Source organism: Acanthisitta chloris, unplaced genomic scaffold (genome assembly GCF_000695815.1).
Source record: "Acanthisitta chloris isolate BGI_N310 unplaced genomic scaffold, ASM69581v1 scaffold3363, whole genome shotgun sequence".
NCBI classification, from domain to species: domain Eukaryota; kingdom Metazoa; phylum Chordata; class Aves; order Passeriformes; family Acanthisittidae; genus Acanthisitta; species Acanthisitta chloris.
Window position 1 is genome coordinate 34,974 of NW_008666483.1, and position 25,041 is coordinate 60,014.

General features: G+C 36.4%; 1 protein-coding gene across 1 annotated transcript in view; it reads left to right on the forward strand.

The window, feature by feature from the left end:
* Positions 1-25,041, forward strand: part of LOC103799782 (activating signal cointegrator 1 complex subunit 3-like) — a gene marked incomplete at its 3' end in the record, with an annotated part of 53,228 nt that overhangs the window by 23,973 nt on the left and 4,214 nt on the right. Inside the window, exons 4-7 of the mRNA XM_009072130.1 lie at positions 568-688; positions 3,460-3,667; positions 4,423-4,564; positions 5,140-5,265. Of these exons, the coding sequence (XP_009070378.1) occupies positions 568-688; positions 3,460-3,667; positions 4,423-4,564; positions 5,140-5,265 (597 nt within the window). The remainder of the gene's footprint in view (positions 1-567; positions 689-3,459; positions 3,668-4,422; positions 4,565-5,139; positions 5,266-25,041) is intronic.

The window sequence follows — 25,041 nt, forward strand, 5'->3', positions numbered from 1 at the left end:
TTTTTGTAGGATGTGACTGTGAAAATGCAGTAGGCTGTATCTCTTGTTCACTGGAATGGGAATAACTTCTATTTGTCCTACTTCTCTGAGTAAACAGTGGTTCTCTTGTTTTATCTGCATAGATTGGGGAGGGATAAATTCCAGCACGTTTGTCCTACTTCTCTGAGGAAACAGTGGTTCTCTTGTTTTATCTGCGTAGATTGGGGAGGGATAAATTCCAGCACAGATTATGTAAATAACCATAAAGAAAGACATATAAAGTTTAGTCTTGAGAAGAGTTAAATTTTATCCCAAGAATCCCCAAGAGAAATGGAATTTTACTTAACAGACAAAATTCACAGATTTGTAATTCTTTCCAGCTTCCTGTAATTTTCCCTTTTTGTAATATAGAATCTGGTTGAATATTAGCAATGATACCTTTGGGCTTGAATTACTGGGAGTTGAAATCCATTCATTTGTTTAATCTCATTGTCAACAGCTCTGCTGTTGTCAGGGATGGAATTATTGCAGTCCTGTTGATAAATTTACTTTAATTTGGATAATGATTTATGACTGTTTTCTTTGCAGTTGTTTGAACTTCTAGGCCCTGAAGGTTTTGAACTGATAGAGAAACTTCTACAGAACAGATCTCTGATTCTGGAAAAATCTTTGACTTGTCCTAATGATAACAGGTTCCAGGCTCTCCAAGGTAAATGACTACCAAATTTTTACTCCAAACCAGAGAAAAAGTAGTTTTCTAACTGTTCAGTTTTATTTCAAACAGTAGTACTGTCTATGCGTATTTAAAAAATCAAGCAAAAAAAAATCCTGGTGGGTGGGGAGAAATGTATTTGTGTGGGATTAAACAATGAAATTATCATCTGATTATACAGGCAAAACATACATACTGCATATATTTCTTTACTTTTTAACCACCTATGGGCATGTACAATTTTTAAATGTATTAATTGTTGGACTTTTTCTGTTTTAAAGGATTACTCTAGAAATAACCTGATTTTTCATTATTCCTCATCTGCTTTCCTGTTTCCCTTCTACTTTGTACTATCATTGAATGTATGTCTTGCAGAGAAAGTTGTGAATAGAACTAGTAATGGTGGACTTTTGTATCCTCACAGTAATTTTAGAATGCAAATGACCACTTTGTAACATGTTTGTCTTAAATTAAATATTCTATAATCAAAGTGTTTAAAAATTCATCTCTTCCTGTGCTGGTACTTAGTCTGAACTCGTCAGAACAACCATTAGTTTTACCTGTCCGTGATTTCAAAGCAGAATGTCTTGCTATATAACAAGGTTTTGTGTCTTTGCATTTTTCCCTTCTCAAATCATCAAAAAAAAAATTACATTCAGTGGAAATGGAATGATTATATTTTTTTCCACTATGTACAAATTTTAGTTACTTGACTATTTTCTTCTCACTTAGCAGAAGTAGTATTTGGGAAGCTTTTATAAAATTATGCTTCATTATGCCATCAGTAGAATCTATCACAGTAATTTCTGCTAGAATGTGGAGGAAGAATATTTTCCATGTTCTACTTTTGAGACAATAGAAAAGCAGAACTGATTGTATGCCTTTTTTTACCAATGAGAAAATTCTTCTTTCATTGTGGTAAAGAAATCAATGATATTTGGGTATCTTTTCTGAGATTAAAGATGCTCTGCCCCAAGTTAAAGTCTATTAGTTTTAATAAGTTGTTTTTTTTTTTTCTTTTTAAGTTGATAAAAAAAATGGTATTTCTAATGGGGATTGAAGTCTTATCATTCCAGAATTGCATTTGGGGAATGGAATCGTTTGTGTCTGCAGAAATGTAGTCAATTTTGAGTAATTTCTGTCTTGAGAAAATAAGCACAAGTCAAGTAATGTACATGCACTGCATTTTTGAACCATGCTGTATTATTTGACTACTTCTTCTGTAATTTACTTCCATGGCAGCAAAGGTGATTGTTGTGCTTATCAGACAAATCAAGTAACAGTTCTTTGCCCTGGTGTGTTCAGTCTGAATTAAATTTAGGCAGGAAATTGCATCCATTGTTGTCCCCTTTTAATAGGAGAGAGAGAGTTAAAGCTACAGACATGATGGTATTAATATGGACATTTTGACAGTTTATTAGAATTTTTTCAATGCTATTTCGCAAGTTATTGTCACCTTATCCAGTATGCATGCTGTGAGATGTAGGAGTTTCACTCTTACTGTAGGTGAAAACTAAGCAGCACAAATTGTTCAAAATGTCATTCAAGTGGGTTTACCTGATGAAAAAAAAAAAGGATTTCAAGTTTTCAGCTTCGGAGTTTGGCTGCAAAAGTACATAGGAGACATAACTGAGTCAAGTATATAATATTCAGTCATACATAAACTCATAATCTGTTTGCAGAATTTTGAAAGCAGCAGTTTAAACCCACCAATAGAGTTGAAAAGAAAACAAGCCAAGTTTCTCCAGCCTCTAATATACACAGGACGTGGTTGTGTCTTTGATTTTGGCTAGTACTGGCCTCAGAAGGGAGAATGAGACTGGGTTTTTTTGGGACCCCTGCTCCCCAAGATTTATTGTTTGCTGTAATTGTTCTGTGGTTCTGATTCTTTTTACTTCAATCCTTCTCCTTATCATAGAATCATAGAATTTAAGGCAAGTTTCTCCAGCCTCTAATATACACAGGACGTGGTTGTGTCTTTGATTTTGGCTAGTACTGGCCTCAGAAGGGAGAATGAGACTGGGTTTTTTTGGGACCCCTGCTCCCCAAGATTTATTGTTTGCTGTAATTGTTCTGTGGTTCTGATTCTTTTTACTTCAATCCTTCTCCTTATCATAGAATCATAGAATTTAAGGGCTGGAATGGACCTACAGATCAGATCATCCCTAATTCCATCCTAAATTTACCTCCTTCGGTTTGAACCCACATAAAGGTAAAGAGTCGTTGTGATTGTATAGAATAGAATAGATTTCCTCACTTGTTTAGGGAAATTATGTTGTGAGTATACTTTCAATACAATCATGTAAATATACACTAATTGTTGTGTGAAGAGGCTGTTTGAAAAAAACCAGCCTGTTTAGTCTGTTTTCACACCATCCTACTTACCAGTGCATTCATGCAAGAGGAGTGGTAAGTGGCAAAGTGGCTTTTCCACTCTAGATGAAGTTCTAAGTACAGACCAGAAAAGAAATCCTTTCCTTTTGCTGCTAGCCCATCCCCTTGCTTTGAGATGGAGTATTTTTAATTTTAAACTTCCTACCTTTGGGATATGGCCTGGTGGTACTTGTAGATTTCTTGGGCCAACTGCTGCAACAGTCTACATAAAGCTCAAATATTTTTAAACACACAATTCAGACACAAAAACCCCACCCTAAAACAAGCACAAACCCCCAAGCAAACATCAAAAAACAAACCCTTAGAATAAAAGTGGGGACAAGAAAGTTGGAATACACTATTTACAGCCATGCATGCCTATTATTATCTTGCAGAACAGTGCAAGAAGTTTATAGGAGAAAATGCTAAGCCCAATTATGGTTGTCAAGTTACAATTCAGTCTGAACAAGAGAAGTTGTTAATGAAACAGTATCGTCGGGAAGAAAAACGAAATGCCAGAAAAGAAAAACAAGCTGGGGAAGATGGAGAAGTTTCTGGAGAAGGACAAATGTGCTTTGATCCCAAAGAGCTGCGTATGCAAAGGTAATAAATCCCCAAAGTTGAGAAATGCTTCTGTTGTAATTGCTACTTCAACATAATAGTTTATTTTCTTTTAGTTTGCGTTGGTGATTAGGTGATTCTGACTTCAAGTCACGTTTTATTACAAGCATAGAATTTTCTTTAATATGAAAACCTAATTTTCAGGAAAGAAAGCAGCGATCTGCTTAATGAGAATCTTCTTGATCTCATCTATGTGGGCTGGAGATGCAGATTAGGGGGGCAGGCTATCTTTCTTAGTTCATGAACGCACACTACTTGCTTAAGATTTATGAAGTCTGTACTAAATCTATCAGAACTATCTTTCTTTTTTTCTCTCAAGATTAATGGGTACTATTTTCCATGTTGTCAGCTAGAAGGTAGTGGGAGGAGTAGGGGAGGGAGAGGATAAGGAGCAAATAAGCTGTTGTATTCTGTATTGAGAAAAATAGAGTGGGACTGGTATCTAACTGTAAAATCATGTTGCTGTATTACTTTAAAAGAGGCAAAACTGCATTTAGGAAAGCCTTGTCCTTACTGGATTGCACTTCTGAATTTTATCTAAACACTGTTATATAGATTCAGTTTAACTGATACCAGAGAATAACACTGTAAATTTTTTTTGTTGATTATTTTATGTCATGTTTTTTTCCTTAAACCTCTACAACTCTAGCTCTGACTTTAATATACCATGTCCAGTTTTTGTGATGGTGGCTTAAAATGGGCAGAATTACTGCAGTTGTTTATTTTTTTTCTCACAGAGAACTAGCCCTTTTGAATGCTCGGAGTATGCCAGTGCTGAGTAGACAGAGAGAGATAAGCTTTGAAAAAATTCATTATCCACACGTTTATGATTCCCGAGCTGAAGCTATGAAAACATCAGCATTCATTGGGGGTGCAAAGGTATGTGTTTGGTGCATGACCCTTCCTGAACAGTACATCTTTCCAGGTGAATAATGAGCAGCAGGGTTCCCTTTGTTCCCTCAGAGAATCTCCTTCTTATCAGAGTCCAACGTATGAGGCAATGTTTCCTTGCAGAGGGTTTTGAATGCTTTGATATATTCTGTTTTTATTTTGACTCTGGAAGAAAGAATCTCATTCTCAACTAATATATTTGCTTTTATTTCAAGAGTCACTTAAATCATTAAAGTACTATTTTTGCCTTTCTATCTTTTGGATACCTTTGAATTGACTTTAAGGCAGTGAATGTTTTATGAAATTCTAAACTTAATGTATTCTGAAATTTAATTAAACAGTTACCTTTTTGGGGTTTTCTGAGGCTATTTTATGAATAGTAAAACTGAATATTTTCCATTTGGGGGGTTCAGTGCTATCTATAAATTGAATGAGGGCAATTTGCTTTTTTTTTGGGTTCATTTTTTGAAGGAAAGTGATAAAGCATTGTTCAAAGTGAGTTATACATAATGACACTTTCTGTTTGCACACTTTCAATTAATTTTCCTGTAATACTGTTTTAGGTGTTCTTACCAGAGTCAGTTCAGAGAGAAAACAATAAAATGTATGAAGAGGTGAAGATTCCCCATAGTGAACCAATGCCTATTGGTATTGAAGAGAAAATTGTTTATATTAAAGACTTAGATGAGGTGAGTATACCATTTAAAAGATATTAACTTGGTTTTTACTTTGAATTGTAAACATTTTACTGGAAAAGTTACCAATTAATGCTGTGATATGTGATATATAAATGCAGCCAGTTAATTTCTTCACCACTAATTTGGAGAATATTTATTGGGGAATGTAGTTCAATGATATAATCCTTTTCATGATGACTCAGATTCAAGAAATTCCTGATCTGAGTTCATGAGTTGCAATTCTCGATTCCTTTGGCATTACCTGCTCAGATATTTATGGTTTTGAGCTGTGATCTGAATCACTAAAATGAAATTAGAGTATTGCAGTGACTCTGTTCTCTCTCTGAAGATCACATGAAGCAGTGAGCCCAAGCTTCTGTATCTTGACTTATCCAGTTGGTTTGTGACTGCACAGCACTAGTTTTTGCTAGTCTTACAGTCCCATGCAGTTCTGGGGTGTTGAGTATGATGTTACGGACTCTGTGGGCTGCAAAGTCTTCTGGAATGGTGCTTCTTTAAACAGAAAAAGGCAAATCATCATTAGCAAAACTGTGATGATACAAAGTAAAGGAGAGAGGAAAAATGCAGGTAAAACAAACATTAGCATTTTAACTTTTACTGATTTAAAGTGGTGAAAAAGCTGGGGTAAGGGTGCTAATATTAGTAAGTTATTTACAGTCTACTTGAGTACTACATGTCCCTCATCACTCCTCAAATATCTTGAAAAGTGGAAGATTTGCTATTTGAACTGAGACATAAAGAGCAACCTGCCTGTGCATATGGAGAGGGATTTATATTTCTTAATTCTTCAGCATAAAACAAGGGAAAAAAAAATTTCCAGTTTTTCCTCTGTGGGAAAACAGGAAATTAGAATATACCCGGAGCACTTTGTTGGGATTCTAAGTAAAGATTGTCTTACATAAAGATTTAACTCTTTCAAAAGAGAATACTGTTTAATTTTAGCATCTGAATCTATTCTTTTCTGCTTAGGTGACAGTACCTAATGTCATGTTTATGAATTTGACTGACAGCTTAACTAGATAGAAAAGTTGAGCCACTGCAGCTATAAAATACAACATTTTACATGACAATATTCATCATGACAGCTTTTGCAATGGAATGTCTTTCTCCTAAGCTAAATACTACCTACTAATGTGTAAACTCTTTGCAAGAAGTACCAGTATTCCAATGGGCAGCAATTGGTTTCAGAAAAAATATATTTCAGACAGAAAAATAAATTTATAAAATTAATCGTGTGCAGATTGGGATACAGCTGCTGTTTAAAGTAAATGTTGGAAAATGCATCAGTTATACAAATTTCACAGATAATTCTCCTATGTAGATGGTGTATCAAGAGGTATACTTCTCGGTTTTACAGCCTTACAGCCAAATTTTGAAATAGAAACAGTCTTCAGAACTTTACTATGTTTCTTATTACATAGATCAAATAGAAGTGTCAACAGCAAATAAAATTTTGAATGTTTGAACACCTATGTATTTAATTCCTCCCCCGATTTTAATACTGGTTTGCAACAATAGAGGTTAATTGATGAAGTTTATCCAACTGCAGGACTTGTCAGCTTCCTGTTTCCATTAGTGAGGCTCAGAGATTTGAAACTTGCTGGATAGCACTTTTTTAGCAATGAGTTAAAAGAGGTTGAAAATGCCAATGTGTGAGTTGTTTAAGACATACTTGGTCAAGGTGTAAGTATCTTGGTTAGGGCAAAATTTTTTGTTTGTTCATTGAACTGTGGAATCATCAAGGTTGGAGACCTCTAAGATCAAGTCCAACCCTTAGCCTGCTGCTCTGCTGGAACACCTAAACCAGATCCTCCAGCATCAGATCCAGAGGCTTCTTAAGCACTTCCAGGGATGGTGACTCTACCACGTCCCTGAGCAATCTGTTCCAGTGCCTGAACACCCTAACAGGGAAAACATTTCTCCTAACATCTAATCTGACTCTCCCCTGTCTCAGTTTATGGCCATTCCCTCTAGTCCTCTCCCTGCAGCTATAGCAGGAGAGACCATCCCACACCTCCCTCCAACCCTGTCAGGGTGTTGTAGAGAGCCATGAGGTCACCCTTGAGCCTCTTCTCAATGCTAAACAAACCCAATTCCCTCTGCCCTTCCCATATGACATGTTTTCTAGACCTAAATGGGGCTAGAAAAAGTGCCAAGTCGGCCAACTTCTTGGCCATCTGTGCACACTGTTGGCTCATTGCCCTTGGCTGGTCTTGCTCCATCATTTCAATGTCCTTTTTGAAGTGAGGGGCCCAAAACAGAACGTTGCACTTGTTTGGGTTTTTTTCCTCTGTATGGCTGCTTTAGATCTCTAAGCTCAAAAAATCTTGGTTGGTGCTTAATATTTTTGCCAATTAACTGGAGTCAGTTTAGAGGGCATGCAGATTTTCTGTCAATCTTATTTTATTTTTGGCTAGCCAGCGTAAGCAAAAGCAGCAGCATTTTATTTTTAGCTGTCTCCCTAGGATGTGTAGGTGCTCATAAATAGCTCTGTTTTATTTCTGTATGTTTGCTGGATTTTCTAGAATACAAACAGGTGGGAAGGAGTAGAGATGTCAGTTAACATAACTGTAGAGAGTTGATAGCTTGGAGCTTTTAAAGACATCATGAGGAACTTGAGAGTTTTACTACTATTGACTACTATGAGATGCCATTAGTGGTTGGATTTCAATGCAAGGCATTGAGTTAGTCTACAAATATAGATTAATTCTGCTTAACAAGTCAACCCATAATCCACAGGGGGAAAAAAAAAGGCACAGAACAACCAAATCATCTATTGTTGCTGGCTTTTGGAGTCTTACATAGTGCTCTCTAAGCACTTGATGTGCTATGGAGAAATCCTGATGCTTTTAAAAATTATGTTCTTCTTCCTTTTCTTCTTAGTCTGTATGTTTTCATTTGCACAAAAGTAATTTTAAGAACTCTCTAACTGTTTGTCCTGAGCTGTATGATTCTGATCACACTGTCAGCAGTTTGAGTAGAGTATTTGGCTGTGTAATATGTGTATTGCAGAATATAGTGTTAAATTTAATCTTCAAAGCCCTTAAGGTCAGAACTGGGTTCATAAGGAGTTCATCTATAGTTTGAACTGTTAGCCAAAAGTTAAACCTCCAAATCATGTAAGTTGAAGTAACTTGCCTTTTAAATGTTTTTAAGTATTAGTGAAGATTTAGATGTGCTCATTTCCTTAACTTGGTGTAAACACAGGTTGAGAGACGAGAGAAATCTATTCCTTTAGATATTAATTCTAGCAAATCACATTTTAACCACATTTTAACCATGTATGGGCTCATTTTTATTAGTTTCTTTTGTACAAATATAAGGCAAAATGGCAAAACCTCTATGAACCAACACCAAAGGGAGCAGCAATACCTTAAACTAGTACAGATATTGACACAAGGTTCTTATTTATAGGATTGACAGTGTAGTCAGGATGCATCTTCAGAATAATGGAATAACACATTTAAGTTAGTCTTGCTACTATATTATCTGAAATCTCATGGCTAGTATTTTCAAAGTAAGTATTTAGTTTAGTTAGTGCCTCCTTGCAAAAGGTCAGAGCTTTTCCATAGAGTTCACGTCATGATTAGTTAAATTATTCCACAGACAGGTATTTCTAAAGTGTCATGAAATCACTGCCTGAAAGAATACAGGTACTAAGATGAAAGTCATGATATAAACTGACAAAGATCCAAGTTTTGCAGCTACCATTCCAACTTAAGCCTATTATGTACTGCAAATATGAGATCTGGAGTGGCCAACCTTTCACAGTTTAGCAGCCATAAAAAACATACTGCATCATGTCATAAACTGCTGGCATTAGCTCCCTCCTGCTATTTTTGATGTTCCTTTTTCTGCTTTCTTGCTCCACCTTTCTACACTATGATCTGAACTGCTGCTTCACCTTGTCCCACAGGCTCACTCCACCTGTGTCACCTCATATGCTTTATCTCCTACCCCTGTTGAGTTGGGAGCAGGAGCTCTAGTGGCTCAGAGGGTGCTGTGTTGCTGCTCGGGAACATCCCAGGTGTTCAGTGGCAGAAGGGTGCACTGCGTCCAGACAGAGGTATTTGAGAACCATCTGGACACAACCCTGAGCCATGTGCTCTAGGGTGGCCCTGCTGGAGTAGGGAGGTTGGACCAGATGACCTACTGTGGTCCCTTCCAACCTAACTGATTCTGTGATTCTGTCCCATGGAAGGAGTTCCAGAGGGGAAGGTTTCTTACCTTACTGCATGGCAGCAAATCCCACCCCCAGCTCCCTTTGTAGACAACTGTTTTTCTTGGCATTTATTCTGTTTTGGAGAGCCATGTTTTCCCCACAGGACAAGCACAGGTGGTTCATAAGCAGCTGATTGGTCACAGCAATTTAGTCTGAAGTATTATGGTTCTACAACTTGTAAAAGTGGCATGCCAGCTAGGTTGTTTCAATAATGAGCATTTAAAAAATGGAGTTGGTGCAAGCTTAGATGTATTATCTTCGCTCGCTTGACATGCAGCTTGACCATTAGTGAAATATATTTTTTGTACTTGCTATAAAGGTGAGTTTGTGCCAGACTTTTTGCCAAATAAATGTACCTTTAAAGTCATAAACTCAGGTCAGGGAAAGTTCCTCTTCAAGACTGTGCAAACAGGTTTTATCTAACAAATTGCTGTTGATGAAAAATGACTTAAGCTTTTTACATAAAGTGGATGTTCAGGGTAGGATTTATTTCTTTATTTCATGTTATTCCCATTTCCTTTTACTCGCACTGCATAATGATCTAAATAAGAAATGTATTTGTTTTTTCCCTCTGCATTATGTGAAGGACTGATTACAAAATCAATATTCCCTCTTTTCCTGTAATGTTTTCTTGTTTTTAGAATTGTACCAGGTAAGTCTGCTGAGTAGAAGTATGGATGTTTTTGCATAAATTACATTTTTCACATCCAGAATGTTGGATCATTAATTCTAAAGTTGATCTTACTGTATTTTTCAGTCACATATTTTCCAAACAGCAATTGACAGTTGGACTGAGTGGAATCATTGTAAAAAGTATTTGTAATTTTATTGAAATCTTGTCATTTATCCTATGAATTATACTAGAAAATAGCTCTGAGGAAAGTTTACAAGTTCTGTAATCATTAGTCCCAGCTTGAGACAAGGGAAACAGCATAGGCCAAGGCACAATCATTTCAGTGGCAGGTAATGTATATTAGGAATTGCAGCCTGTCTTCTTATTTCATGGTGTGTAGTATCCAAAGGAGGTCAAAATTGTGCAATAACAGGTGAACAAAAATCAGGGAATCATAGAACCATGAAGGTTGGAGGAGACCTCTGAGATCATCAAGTCCAACCATTGACCTGTCTCTGCTGGAACGCCAAATCCCTAAACCAGATCCTCCAGTGCCAGATCCAGACACCTCTTAAACACTTCCAGGGATGGTGACTCCACCACCTCCTTGGGCAATCTATTCCAGTGCCTGAACACCCTAACAGGGGAAACATCTCTCCTAACATCTGATCTGAATCTCTCCTGTCTCATATAATGATCATTCCCTCTAGTCCTCTCACATATGCAACACTTGTGTTAATCTTAAAGCCTACAAGTTCTGGCTTAATTTTCATCAGTATTTCAGTTAATGAGTATTCTATCATTATCTTAGAATTCCAGGTGCAATATTTAAAATTTTTGCATCAAATTATTTGATTATCTCACTTAGCTGAAGCTTTTATGCATTGTTTTCTTTAAATGGTAGGAATAAATACTATTGCTTTGTCTAGAAGCAAGTAAAAAGATGGGCTTTTATGCATTGTTTCCTTTAAATGGTAGGAATAAATACTATCGCTTTGTCTAGAAGCAAGTAAAAAGATGTGCTTCATGTCAGATCAGCAGTTTATTTTCTATCTTGTATAAATTATCATCTTTTCCATTAAGAAAATCCTGTTTCTTTGTAGAAATAGTTTATTAACTCTTCTCCAAAAGATCTGTTGCTGTCATGGGCAAGCTGCAAAGTGGTATTCTGGTTTTAAAATGTACCTGTAATCTCAGGTTGTAGAAATGCAAACATGTGATTTGTGCCTGGCTACTCATTCACCTTTGGAAGACACTTGCTGTACTTTAATAGAATTCATTGAATGTAATATTAAACATGTGCCTCACTTGACTGCAGCTTTCACTCTAGATATATACCACTATATGATTTCCTGAATGCTAAATAGTTCTTTTTTCTTTCAGCAATGGAGATCCCCCTCAGTAAATCTCTGAAAAGTATTTTGAAAAATATTCTTACTTTATTGAAAATCATCCCCTTACAGTAAATCTCTGAAAAGCATTTTGAAAAATATTCTTACTTTATTGACGGAGCCTTTAATACTATAAGTGTGCCATAGCATTTTGCTGGATTCGTAAGACCTTTCTATTATTCTAATATTCCTTTGCCAGTAAGATGCTCTTCTTTTTGTTCAATAGAATCCCTGATTTTCATGTGCCATAGCATTTTGCTGGATTCATAAGACCTTTCTATTATTCTAATACTCCTTTGCCAGTAAGATGCTCTTATTTTTGTTCAATAGAATCCCTGATTTTCTTGCATTCTGGATTGCTAACCTGATTTATTTCACTTAGACCCTTTAAAACAAAAAACATATCTAAATAATTTAAAGAGAGAAAGAAACTTGATGTGGTAATGTCAAATAGCTTTGATATGATATTTGAAATATCAGTACACTGCAGCAATAGCAAGGCTTGATGAATGTTTTAGTACAACTTGGAATTAATTCCGTAATCAAATGCGAAAGTCAGAATTCCTTGATTTAACCTGGAACATGGATGTCCCAGCTCCAGGGAGACAGAGTTCTTAGGAGCACAGCTTGGGAGGATCAGCCATTATGACCACCGTCCAATAAATATGAATTTGAGAAGATGAAAACATAAGAAGGACATGGAACTGTTGGAGCAAGTCCAGAGATCCAGAGTAGTTGATCAGAGCACTGGAGCATCTCCCCTATGAGGACAGGCTGAGGGAGTTGGGGCTGTTCATCCTGGAGAAGAGAAGACTTTGTGGAGATCTCAGAGCAACTTTTCAGTATTTGAAGGGGCTACAAGGGAGACAGAGAGGAACAAGGGGTAATAGGTTCAAACTGAAGGAGGGAAGGTCTAGGTTGGATGTGAGGAAAAAAGGTTTTTGCTATAAGGGTGGTGTGACATTGGAACAGGTTGCCCAGGGAGGCTGTGGCTGCCCCAACCCTGGCAGTGTTCAAGGCCAGGTTGGATGAGCCTTGAGCAACCTCATCTAGTGAGGAGGTGTCCCTGCCCAGGGCAGGGGGTTGGGACTAGATGATCTGTAAGGTCCATTCCAACCCTTAAATTCTATGATTCCATGAAAGTGGGAAACTAACATCAATAGGAATGAAGTAGGTAGATAATAAAAGAATAAGTATGTGATTAAGAAATACTCTACATATAGATAATGTTGTCTACTCATTTGAGATTACTGTTCCAAACATGATTCCACCTATATGTACTTTCTTCTGATAGGTGAGTATTTTTGTGTCTCTGAAGCCTGTAGCAAAATATATAAACTAAGTTTCCTAGAACATTGGAATAAGAGCTTATGCTAGTGCTGAAATGAGAGAGAAAGACAGGACTACTTCAGAAGTTGTTTTCTGAGGATAAAGATTTTCTTTTTTGGAATAGTGATGCTTAAAACACAAAACAAAATGGAAGTGTCATCAGGGATATCAAGGCTATTCTAAAAATAAGAAAGTGAGAAATAGAGATTGACATTTTGTTTTCTGACAAAACTCAGAAGACAACTTCTTCTCCTGAGATACATGTCCCAGGTATCTGCTAGGTCTTAAGAGCTGAACACAACATTGAATATGTTCATCTCATAGCCATTTCATGGATTTCCTCCAGAGCATTTTATTTTGTAGCTTTGTATTTTATTTTATATGTGTTATTTTAGAATAGTATTTTGAAATGCAGTGGTACCTAGCAGTAAGGATTGTGGTTTACCTTTAGAATTTGAAAACTGATTTTTGACTCAGCAAAAAGGTGTTTGATATTTATTATAGTCTTTGGGAGGATGTGTCTCTTAACACAGGGTGAGAAATTGAAACTATTTTCTCTGAAGCATCTCTGCTTTAGAATACCCAGTAAAAATGCTCTTTGTTGTGTCATTCTGGCCTGTGTTTTATACACACATTTTTATTTTCAAGGGCTTGATATTAATGACAACGTGTGGAAAATACCGAAAAATGTAGATAAAACAAGAAAAATCCTTGTGAATATAAAATAATGTTTTTTAATGTCCTTTCATTAGTGAGCTTGTAATTGAAACTTAAACAGATCTCATTTAGAGAGATTCTGTTTAGTCTAAGTATTAGTAAAGTGCAACCTTTTATTTTTATTGGAAAGAGCTCTGAAAAATCATGGGAAGAATAAGTTTAAAGGGAAGAACAATTAATTGACAAGATGGGTAGGTGTCTAATAGTGACATGACCTGTACAGATGAATATAGAGAATTTAATTTCTTTTAGCCCGTTCTTGAAACTAGCATGGCTGTGTATGATACACTAAGCAAAAATTGCTTTAAAATATTTAGCAGATACTGTCGTGTGAGAGTTGTATTACATCATTGTCATTTGGGTTGCTCTTGTTCATGCAAGTAGTAAATATGACTAGGGAAATGCACTTTTTAATAATTACAGGAGGTAAAATTGACTGCATCTGATTTGAATAAAAGTTAGGCCTGTTTCATTTGCTGCACAGCTGCCAAGTGTGTGTGTATTGTGTAGTGCTGCCTCTGAAATGGCTGAAAATCTGATGGGAACACTTACAAAGGCAAACCAGTAAAGGGCACCAGCTGCTGAAAAACACCTGCTGAGCCACTGTGGGAGTCGATGCATCTGCCTGTACCTAGAAGTAATCTGACAAAGTACCTGGTTTACCTGTCAGGATTTTAATTTGTGGAAAGACTCAACCAATGCAACTAGTTCTGAATACTTAGAAGGAAAAAAAATTAGGGATGTTTTTATATGTGTCAAAGAGCATCACTTTTGAGTAACGTTCTAATGCTCATTATTCTTTTAGGGTTTTGTTTTAAGCATCATAGAATCATAGAATTTAGGGGTTGGAATGGACCTTACAGATCATCTAGTCCCAACCCCTGCCCTGGGCAGGGACACCTCCCCACTAGATGAGGTTGCTCAAGGCTCATCCAGCCTGGCCTTGAACACTGCCAGGGTTGGGGCAGCCACAGCCTCCCTGGGCAACCTGGGCCAGCGTCTCACCCCAGATGTGGCAGTCAGAAGTCTCAGCTATACTGTGTGTAGTGTGTTACTAAAGGATGCAGCCACTCTGGAAGAGATTATGCTGCTGAAGAGCAAGTTTTCAATTTTTGTTTGGCTTAGTTTGAGAGATGGATCTCAAGGGGTTTTGTGTTTCTTTATTCGTTGTAGCAGATTTGATTCATTGCTGATGGTAATACACAAACAAAAATAAGTTTTACCATCAGAAGTAATCTCACAGATTTTCCCAGTATTTTTTAAACTGTTGTACGTTTTGCCTCTTGATACTTAAACTTTTATTGTTCCCACGTGTTGGTGACCTTGTTACCATCATCCCTCACCTACCTTTTGTTTTCCTACAGTAGGAAAACTTCTGTGAATGCTGCTGGTTTAGCTGGGATTTGTGAGAGCAAAATAGCTGTGTTCTTGTAGAAAAGCATACTGACTGTGCTTGTAGTCTTCCCCTGTAAAATTTAGGAAAAAGTCATTTAACATCCATATTGTTACTTGGGTAGCAGAAGTGTGAAATTAACTGAAATAGAGATGAAAATTGAGCTGTAGAAAGATTATGACAGCAATAGTTATTCCTCTGGGAATATTCTTCTGTTTTCCATTCTTTCATTTTTTACTCGATGTGCTAAAATTATTTTTTATTTCAACTCTAATTACCTTTCAGAGCATTCTGCTAGTTTTTCTGCTTTTGGTTAGGTATTGTAGGAAGAAATAGTTTGTCATGTGTTAAGGGCAAGCTAAAGTAAATAGTTTGCAAACATTATCCTCAAGTGGTTTCTACGTTAACAGATTAAATATTCATTTCCACATGAGCAGTTAGAGCTGATGCCTTTGTGTGCATAAAATAGCATTGAGTTAATTTGGGGTCATTTAGAAATAAAAGACTGAAAGATATCTGTGTTTCAAAACTGTACAATAACATGAAATGTTGTTACCCTGCTCTTAAAGACAGGTTGGAATTTGTTTTCAAAGGAAGATAATATTTAGGCTCCAAATGGTGCCTGTAAATTGGGTGACTTTTATGGATTAAATTTTGTAGAGTAAACCCAATGACCCATAAAAATCCAAGAAGCATCTCAGGTAGTGAGTGCAGCTGCACGTAGCTCAAAAGAAATCCAGCTTTCTGGTTCACAGCATTCTTTTTCTGGTGTACTTAATCACTGTAATATTTGAAATCCAATTATATCTACCTGGTGACTTTGCAGCTGTTGTGTTTTTTGGCCTCATTAAATGATCATAATAAGTGAAATACTTAAATTGAGAAAGCAACTTGTTAAATGCTAATTTTTCATTCTTTAGGGAGTCGCATTTATATCATTGACTGAGTATAGACTTTTGGTAGAAAGCACACGCAGGGATCTGTAAAGTTTTTAATTAAAACAACTCAAAGTGGTTTTAGTCATTTTGATGGTTAAGACTGGAGAATGAATAATGTGCTTCTGCTGCATCCTGTTTAGGGAATAGGCATTTCTCAGTGGAATTTCATAGTAGGAGTGTGGAGGAATGCAGTAGTCTGCTTTACTTTGATAGCATACCTGCAGGCAGACTTTCATTCTTGGGAGTATTCAGCCTTCGTTTAGAGAGAAATACAGGATAGTATTTTAAATTCTAATTAAAATGATATTGAAGACCAGAAGTGTTTTTCATTTTTAAGGAATGTAATCTCAAAGCGAGAATTTTCAGCGATGAGGAAGGCACATGCTAACTCTGGTATCTTGTAACATTTAAAATATTAACTCTCACTCAAAATATTTTTGACAAATTATGGTTTGTCTGATTTTAATGTTTGTCTTTAATTAGCACAAGTTTCAGTATGCTCCTGGAGACATGAATCTTTTATCCTAGGTAAGAATGTCCTGTGTCTTTCTGTAATAGAAGTGGGACTGAGATTGTCCATCAAGGGATTCAGTTAGAAATCACCAAGTAGTTTTAAATGTTTTTAAAAGATTTTGGGATAGAGGAGCTACATGACTGATAGATTGACTTGATATCTGAGGGGCTATTCAGCTCAGACTTGCAGTTTCCATTAACCTCAAGATCACATGGTAACTGCTAATACAGTGAAACTTCTAAACTTTTCGAAGAAGAGTATTTGTTTGAGTCTGCAAAACAACAGAGAGCAAAAATAATCTAAAGTCTCTTAAAGTGCTCTTTCTCTGGAGAGAGAAGAAGACAAGCTGAGGGAGTTGGGGCTGTTCAGCCTGGAGAAGAGAAGGTTGTGTGGAGACCTCAGAGCAACTTTACAATATCTGAAGGGCCTACAAGGAGCTGGAGAGGGACTCTGTGTTAGGAACTGCAGTGATAGGACAAAGGGTAATAGAGTCAAACTGAAGGAGGAAAAGTCTAGGTTGGATGTGAGAAAAAAGTTTTTTCCTGTGAGGGTGGTGAGACACTGTCCCAGGTTGCCCAGGGAGGCTGTGGCTGCCCCAACCCTGGCTGTGTTCAAGGCCAGGTTGGATGAGCCTTGAGCAACCTGATCTAGTGAGGAGGTGTCCCTGCCCATGTCAAGGGGGTGTTGGGACTAGATGATCTGTAAGGTCCATTCCAACCCTTAAATTCTATGATTCTGTGAAAGTGGGAAACAGATTTTGTGTGGGTGTTTTGTATCTTATTCTAACAAAATAAGTTTCCTAAATTCTAATTGGAAAATTGAAATTATCCTGCCACTTAATCTTTCAGTTAGAATATTGGAACTGAAATAATCAAATAAGAGTGGAGTGAGTTTTGGTTTTCATTTTGATAAATAAATATGCTTTATATAGTAATAATTGTAACAATGGTAATAGTACAAACCATTTCTTTCCTCTGTTGCTTGTTGGGAATTAATCATGAGAAGGGAAATGAGAACTTTTCATTTGCAATAAACAAAATATAGAAGATGATGATTTTATTTAGTAATTCATAGGAATTGCTTATCATAAAACATAATATAATGAAGGAAACTTATGTGCAAATATTCCTTCTTCTCTGCTGTGTTCCTTGAATCTGAAAAGGATGGAGATTTTTTTCTATGTCATGTGAGACTATGTTGAAGTTAATTTTCTGTATTTCTGCTTCTTCCCGATACCTGCAGACTTTTGTCCTTCTGGACTCCTAAATGTGAGACTGTTTCCCTACCATGCATACTCCCTAGATGGAGATTTTTTGGCTTGTTGTCAAATGTGTCATGGAAGCTAAATAAGAATGTCTTTCTCAAATTTTGTATCAATAATTAGCCTACACCAGAAGAAAAAAAAAGAGTTTTGCAAATTAGTAGTTACTACAGCAGCAAAACTGTAGAGATGACTGAGATGAAGAACTTAACCTACTGTGCAATCCCTGAGCACTGGAACAGATTGTCCAGAGAGGTTGTGGAATCTCCCTCGCTGGAGATATTCAAGAACCATCTGGACACAATCCTGTGTAATGCTTGAGCAGAGAGGTTGTTGGACCAGATGACCCATTGTGGTCCCTTCCAACCTGACCTGTTCTGAGATTATGTGATTCTGTGGCAACAAAAAGTCTGGTCCACGTGTAACCTGCAGCATGTATTCTTTTCAAGGTACACATGAAAGCTTTGTTAAATCTGTAGTGCTGTTTGCAACATAAAAAAACTATCTTCATCAGCTTTTCGTTTTTTCTGATTCTGTAGTTTTCTATGTCTTAATTTTCAATTAATCTAAATCCTGAGAGTTGCTGAGTGCAGATGCCCAGATGCACTCCTTCAGAAAGTTTTGTGCCTTTAGCATGACCCATACTTCAGTAATTCACATAAGTCTCTGTGTGATGAGGGGGTTCAGACTTTGATCCCTTTTGCCTGATGCCTTGTCTCTTCCTCTTTGTCACTGTCTGTGAGGTTTGGCCAAAAACTATCTGTAGTTTTCTGTCACTATTCTCTGTCTCTACTAAGATCTCTGTTCCAGTTACCTGTCTAGGCTAGTTGCAGTAGCCCTCATGAACACAACTTACTGCTTAGAAGCTGGGGTTTTATTTAATGTTAGGAGTGACATTTATTCAAAACTGCAACAGAAATATGGACGAAAAGGAATAAATTGACTCTCTCTTGATATGATGCAGTTGTTTCAAAAGTCTACCAGCTAGTTCAGAAATGGTGATTCATACAAGAATTCAACATTCAAAAAGTAGTTTGTGTGTGCTTTCGTGTGATATCGTGATCTCTTTACTTAGGAAAAATTAGCTGAAACCATTTTAGATTGGTTATGAAAAAGAGCTTCGGTTTTTATGCTGCATGTTCTTTTTTTTGGCAATAGCCAGAACTTATGTAGTTACTTTCTTGATGCTCTCATTGTCTTTCCTCATTTTTTGTTGGGTTTCTCCCTTTGTCTTGCAGGTTCTATGTTCTTGAACAACTAGGAAAATAGTTACTTTCTTGATGCCCTCATTGTCTTTCCTCATTATTTGTTGGGTTTCTCCCCTTGTCTTGCGGGTTCTATGTTCTTGAACAACTAGGAAAGAGGTTTCTGTATTAACTCTTTGAATAGTGTTACTTTTGAGTCAGTGTGCATCTTTTTATTTATTTATTTAGAGGTGCACTGTGTTTTCCCAGTGGAATAAATTAGAGGAACAATGCACCATCAGCAGAGCTAGGAGACTGTTTTAGTTGTATACAAGTGTAAGAAATTATGAGAGTGTTCTCTGAATTGAAAAAAAAATAAAATCCCAAAACCTGAAGAATGGACTGTGGCATATAAACATCAGTTTCCTCATTGCTCCATCTAGTAACATCAGGGAGATGGTGATAGCAGAGGTGTCAATACATAGCAGTCCAAGACATTTAAAATGTTTTAAAATTTGTAGAGATTTTTGTATTTCACTCTCTCACGGTCTTAGCTTTGCCCAGCATTACTTTCACATTTTATGAGGAAGAAACCCTTTTTTGTTTGTTTTTGCATTTAATATGGATGAAATGTGATCAAATTAAACTCAAGTCTTCTTCTTTTAACTTTAGAGGTTATTAGGAAATACCACAACTGTTGCCAATTTTCCTTCAGCTGCATTAGTTCAGGGTAATTTTTGTGTGTAATTCACAAATGGCATCAGAAAGCTGTAAGAGGACACTGTGTTCTGATCTCCATTTCACTGCTGTAGTCTGCAGTAATTCTCTTGACATCAGATCCTCTGGAGTTTACAATAATGTCACTGCAATTCAAATCTTGCCCGTGTGACTGTTTGGATGCCAAAATTTATGTATGTTTGCTGTGCTGTAGAAATAGTTGCTTTTATGGAAAAATCTTTCTGAAACACTTTGTTATCCATTTCCTCAAATCAAATCACCAGAGGGTATAATCACTCTGTCTATAATATTTTGTCAAATTGTAACTAGGTTGATGAACACACAATTCTTCCAGTGAGAGGAGGAGATCCCCTAAGCTGTTTCAGTGTTTTAACTCAGCAGTGAAAGCCTTGGAGCTATAGTGCTGTGCTGGAATTTCCATCAGGTTTGGGGTCTACGTGCAGAAGTCTTTGGGATCAATCTATACATTGAACCAAAGAATATTTCTCAGTGCTGTATTTTTAATTCAATAAGTCTATAGTAAAGGTATCGACTGCTGCAGTTACTTATAGAGTGCTGTTCATCAAGAGAATAGCTCATATAAAGTTGGTGACAATGTATGAGAGAGTTAAAAGGATTTTTGTTGAAATTGCTTCAGGCATGTTAACTCTTACCTGTCGTGTATGAAGGTAAATATTTACCCTGAAAACCTCTAGATTTTTGTATAGATCTTTCTTCTTTCTTCAATAAAGCAACGGGTAGGACTGATGATTTTAAACAAAATATAACAAACCAACAAAGCAAAAAAGAGGTGGAATTTTATTCTTTGATTATTTTTTTAGCTGTTTTATTCAAGGAATGCCTATGTTTCCATAGTTGGTAGGAGACTAATATCTACTAGATTTTGCTGCTATTTGTTTTTAGTGGAATTTTCTGGACTTCTCTGGATGGAGCCTGGTTGTTCTTTAATGAATGCTTGGTGAAGAGAACTCACTGTTAGGAGCTGTCTGTAATATTCACATTTCTGAGAACTGAACAAGTCAGTAAAACAACTGTTTCAGTGTTTAGGCAAACATGAAGTCTTAAAGTCTGGAGAGGAAATGTTAAATCAGGACTTAGAAGCAGCATTCCATGTCAAGTAAAACTGTAATAATTTTTATAGTTTGTATGTTATGGTAATTTTAAGTAGAGGTTATCCTTTCATATATAATGAATATGTATATTTTTTTTCTCTCAGGAGACTTTTTTTTAACTCTTGTGAACTCTGTCAGAATCTAGGATAATTTTGCAGTAGTTTTGAGTTTAATGATAAAAATGTAGCTTGAAAGTATGGAAATTTCCCTGGTTTCTATTGGCTACTGTTGCTTAATTACCTATTGCATTAACCAGTGAATGTGGTGGTAATTTAAAAAAAACCCAGTCCATAGTTTTTTAAAAGATGATGTCTAATTCAAATCAAAAACATATCCAAAGAAGTCTTATGGGCTGTGATTCTGAGTTCTGTAGGGTGTCAGACTACAGTTATACCCTTATGATTCATTATCTGTCATTTCTAGGAATTTCTTCTTGCTTCTTATTCTGATTAAGGGACTGGATCATCTTTCATGTGAGGAGAGTCTGAGAGAGCTGGAGGAGACTCAGGGGGAATCTGACAAGTGTATATAAATACCTGATGTGAGAGTGATTAATAAAGATGGAGACAGACTCTCATCAGTCGTGCCCAGTGACAGCACCAGGGGCAGTGGGCACAAATTAAAGCACATGAAATTTCAGCTGGTCAAGCACTGGTACATCTTGCTCAGAAAAGTTGTGGAGTCTCCATCCTTGTTGATAGTTGAACAGGTGATCCTGCTTTGAGCAGTGAGGGTGAGCTAGATGATCTTCTACCCAAATGATTCTGTGATTGCCCCTAGTAGTGGCATGGGTAGCCCATACCATGCAAGAATTGCTCTTAGTTCTAGTCTAGCCACTTATAGCAAATACAGCTTTGAAACCAGCTGCTGCTGCTCTGGTGCCTTTTATTATTGCATCTGTCTAATGTGTTTACTCCAAGCTTGCTTTATAGCACATAACTCTTCAGGTGCTACACTTTGGATGAGGCATAATTTGTATTTACTTGAAGAAATTGTAGTGCTGATTATGGCCCAATGCCAATCCCAAGCTCTATTTGGTTATACTTGTATAATATTCAAATCTTTGTGTATGCTACTTGTTCCTGCAAAAATTGTCCCCCTAAGTCCAATGAAATCTCACTGGTGTGATCTGGTGCTAAATGGAGCAGATCTAAACATCATATGGTTTTTCTTTTATGTCTTTTGAGCCTTTGCTTAAAATGTACATGTGCACTTGGAAAGGCAACATTTCAGTCTTTGGGGCAGGTAGGAAATTATATTCTCAAATAGTACACCTAAGGTAATATAAAAATAATTTTATCTTTATGCTATTTATATAGCTGCATTTTATTTATTGTTGTTCCGAAATCTCATGATGTGCCACTTTTTCATGGAAGTAGCAGAATATGAAAAGTATCATCAGGAGAGGGAAGCTGTGGAAGTCATAAGGTATAACATCTATGTTTATTTATGAGTGTACCTTCAGGAACAAAACAGGATTTGCATTGGCACAAAAGTGCTTGAAGTGTACAGATGTGTAATTAGAAAGCAGGAGGGACTACTAAACATTCCTAATGTGGAAGGATAATGGGAATATATTTATTAAAATGTGTATGTGTATATACATACCTAGAAAAACATCTATTTGTGTCTGTATATGAATATGTATGCATAGATGTGTGTTTTAACCAACAACATTCCAAAGTACAGCAAAGGGGAAAGATGACCTAGAGATTATTTCGGTGTCAGGATGAGGGACAACAGAACTTCATTTCCTGAATTTCATGGATTTTCTGTAAAACAGCATGGATTAGTCTTTCTATTACCAGTTAGATCAATTACCTTTTTAACTGAAAGTGCAGTAGAACAGCTGACTGCAGAATGGGATTTGTTGCACCTGAGATGTATAAGGTACTTTGCATAAAATATATATACATTAAAATTAAGCCAATGAGCAGGGAAAATGCTGGCAGCTTAACCTTGGTTTATGAGTGCAGTGGATTATCTCTAAGATGAATGAGTAGTAATCTTATTACTTTGTTATAGTACAGCAAAAGAAGTCATCATTATAGAATATTTGGTTTAGGTGGGTTTATGCTATGGAGATTAGTATAGATTACTAACATTTCTTTATTTCAGACAATGAGAAAATTTATCTAGTATGACATGAAAACTGGAAAAATTAACATGAACAGGACAAAATCACTTTTGGAATGAGGAATGTGAAGAAAATGTCAAATCTAAGAAGAATATGACAAATCTAAGGACATAACATCCAAACATATTTTCTGGATAAATTGCTAACTAAATATGGTTATATTTTTTTTCTAGTGTTGCTCTGAATAGATTAGATAAGAGATACTGTGCTCTGTCTATGCACAGCAATCCTGATTTTAGATGCTGCTAATAAAGTGCTGGCACTGTACCTTGAAGTTGACTTAGGAGCACGTTGGTCCACAAAGTGAAAACTTGTGAAACTGAGGTTAATTGCATATGACAAACTGTTTCTGTCAACTGGTCTTAATGCATAAAGTGATCTGGAGAGTGAAAGAAGATCTCAGCTTTTTGTGGAGCTTCTGGTTAGTTCTGGGTGAGGGAGACTGCTGTGGACCATAGAGACCACAGCAGGTTTCACAGGTGGTTGTGAATAAAGCAAATGTCTTCTGTACAAAATTTACTGAACTCTGTAGAACTGCAAGGTCTGGCTAATGAATTCCATGACCAAAACTCTGTCTAAAGTGCTCATGGCCTGTGCTATTTCCAGCAGACTCTGTCACTACTGTGTTGCTAAAGCAGTTGTGTTTCTGAGCTGTGACTTGCCTGCAGACTGAATCCTAGGGACTCATTCATGAATATTACTTTATTGACTTGGACAATTTTGTCCTATTTTTAACTTGCTGTTAGAGCAACAACACACAAATATCTTTTAAATGAAGTGGCTAATTTAGAATATCTTCATTAGGTGTAATCTCATTTAGTCATAAATACATTAGCTGCAACAGTAAATTCCTTGGGAAAGAATCTGAAATCTTACTGAATTAAAAATAAGGGCTTTGTGGATTTATATCAGAGCTATCTTGACTGTCATCTGGTTTGTGGAAAGAGTTGCTTCTCAGTGGTCTTTCACATTGATTCATGCTTATGTAAAAATGGCATCAACCTAGGCATGAAATTCTGTTTGTTGAGAACAGCACTCAGACTGTGTTCTGCTTAAACTGCCTGTGGTTTGTGTTGAATTCTAGGGATAAATGTGGAAGAGAAAGCTGAAGAATGTTGCACTAAAAAACATGTTCTGCCATCCAGTGGCTACCAGTCCTTTAAGCAAGAAGGGATTTCACTGGTTTATCTGAAAAAGGATTAGTCTGTAGAAGTCTTGACTGATGTTAATATGCCAGAGGGGGGAAAAAAATTGCTTTCAGCTTTCAAAATAGGTAGTTTGTGCAAATGACAAATAAAAAAAGCAAAATCTTGTAGTACCTTTATCAAACTGAGGACTTCTGTGCATACTGCTGCATTTCTGTCTGCTGCCTTAACTGATTTTTAGGGGCAGAACTACTGATTTCTGATCATGCACTTGTACTTATTGTTTGGAATAAAGTTAAGGGAAAGATATTTTATAATATTTTTTCCATCCAGTGGGCAGTTGTTAGATACTGTCTTAAGACTGTGTCTAACAGTCTGTTACAGAAAAACAGTCTTAAAATACTGTTTTTCTCCAGTATTCCTTTCTTTTATAGGTTTTTTCCATCCTTAATATGTTCCTGCAGAGTCAATTTTCAAAGAATAGTATGCATTGACTATGTGTGTGATTCTGAATGCTTCATGTTGATTTATCAGTACTCTCATTTTTCTTTGGAGTTGCTTGAAAATTAATTAGTGTGTTGAATGGAATTCTAGATTATGGTCAGAACACCATTATTTAAAAAACCTGCTAGTTCGGAAGCAGTTTTTATGGGGTTTATTTTTTTATTAATCTTGATTCCACTCTGAATGTTCCTGTTCAGTAGGCTTAGCTTCTCTCCAGAAAACAAGCTGACTTTCATTTTTCTTATTGCACAGCTTCCTCTTGTTCTTCTGCAACATCTGCTTGTTTGTTGCTATTTTCCTAGTCAGTCTCAACCCATGATGTTACTATTTTTCAATAGGAAAAGAGACAGGCAATTATTTTTGTTTTTCTAAATATTTATTTATCTTTGCTTACAATTGCGTGTCCAAGGGCTATAGTATATGTAATATAGAAATAATAGAAAATAGAAATATAGAAAAAAAAGATGTTTTACACAGCACACATAAAGTTTAAGAGAATCTGAAACAATATATTCCCACAGGTAGTAGTTTAGGATAAATAGTGTAGCAACCTTTCAGTATCTGAAGGG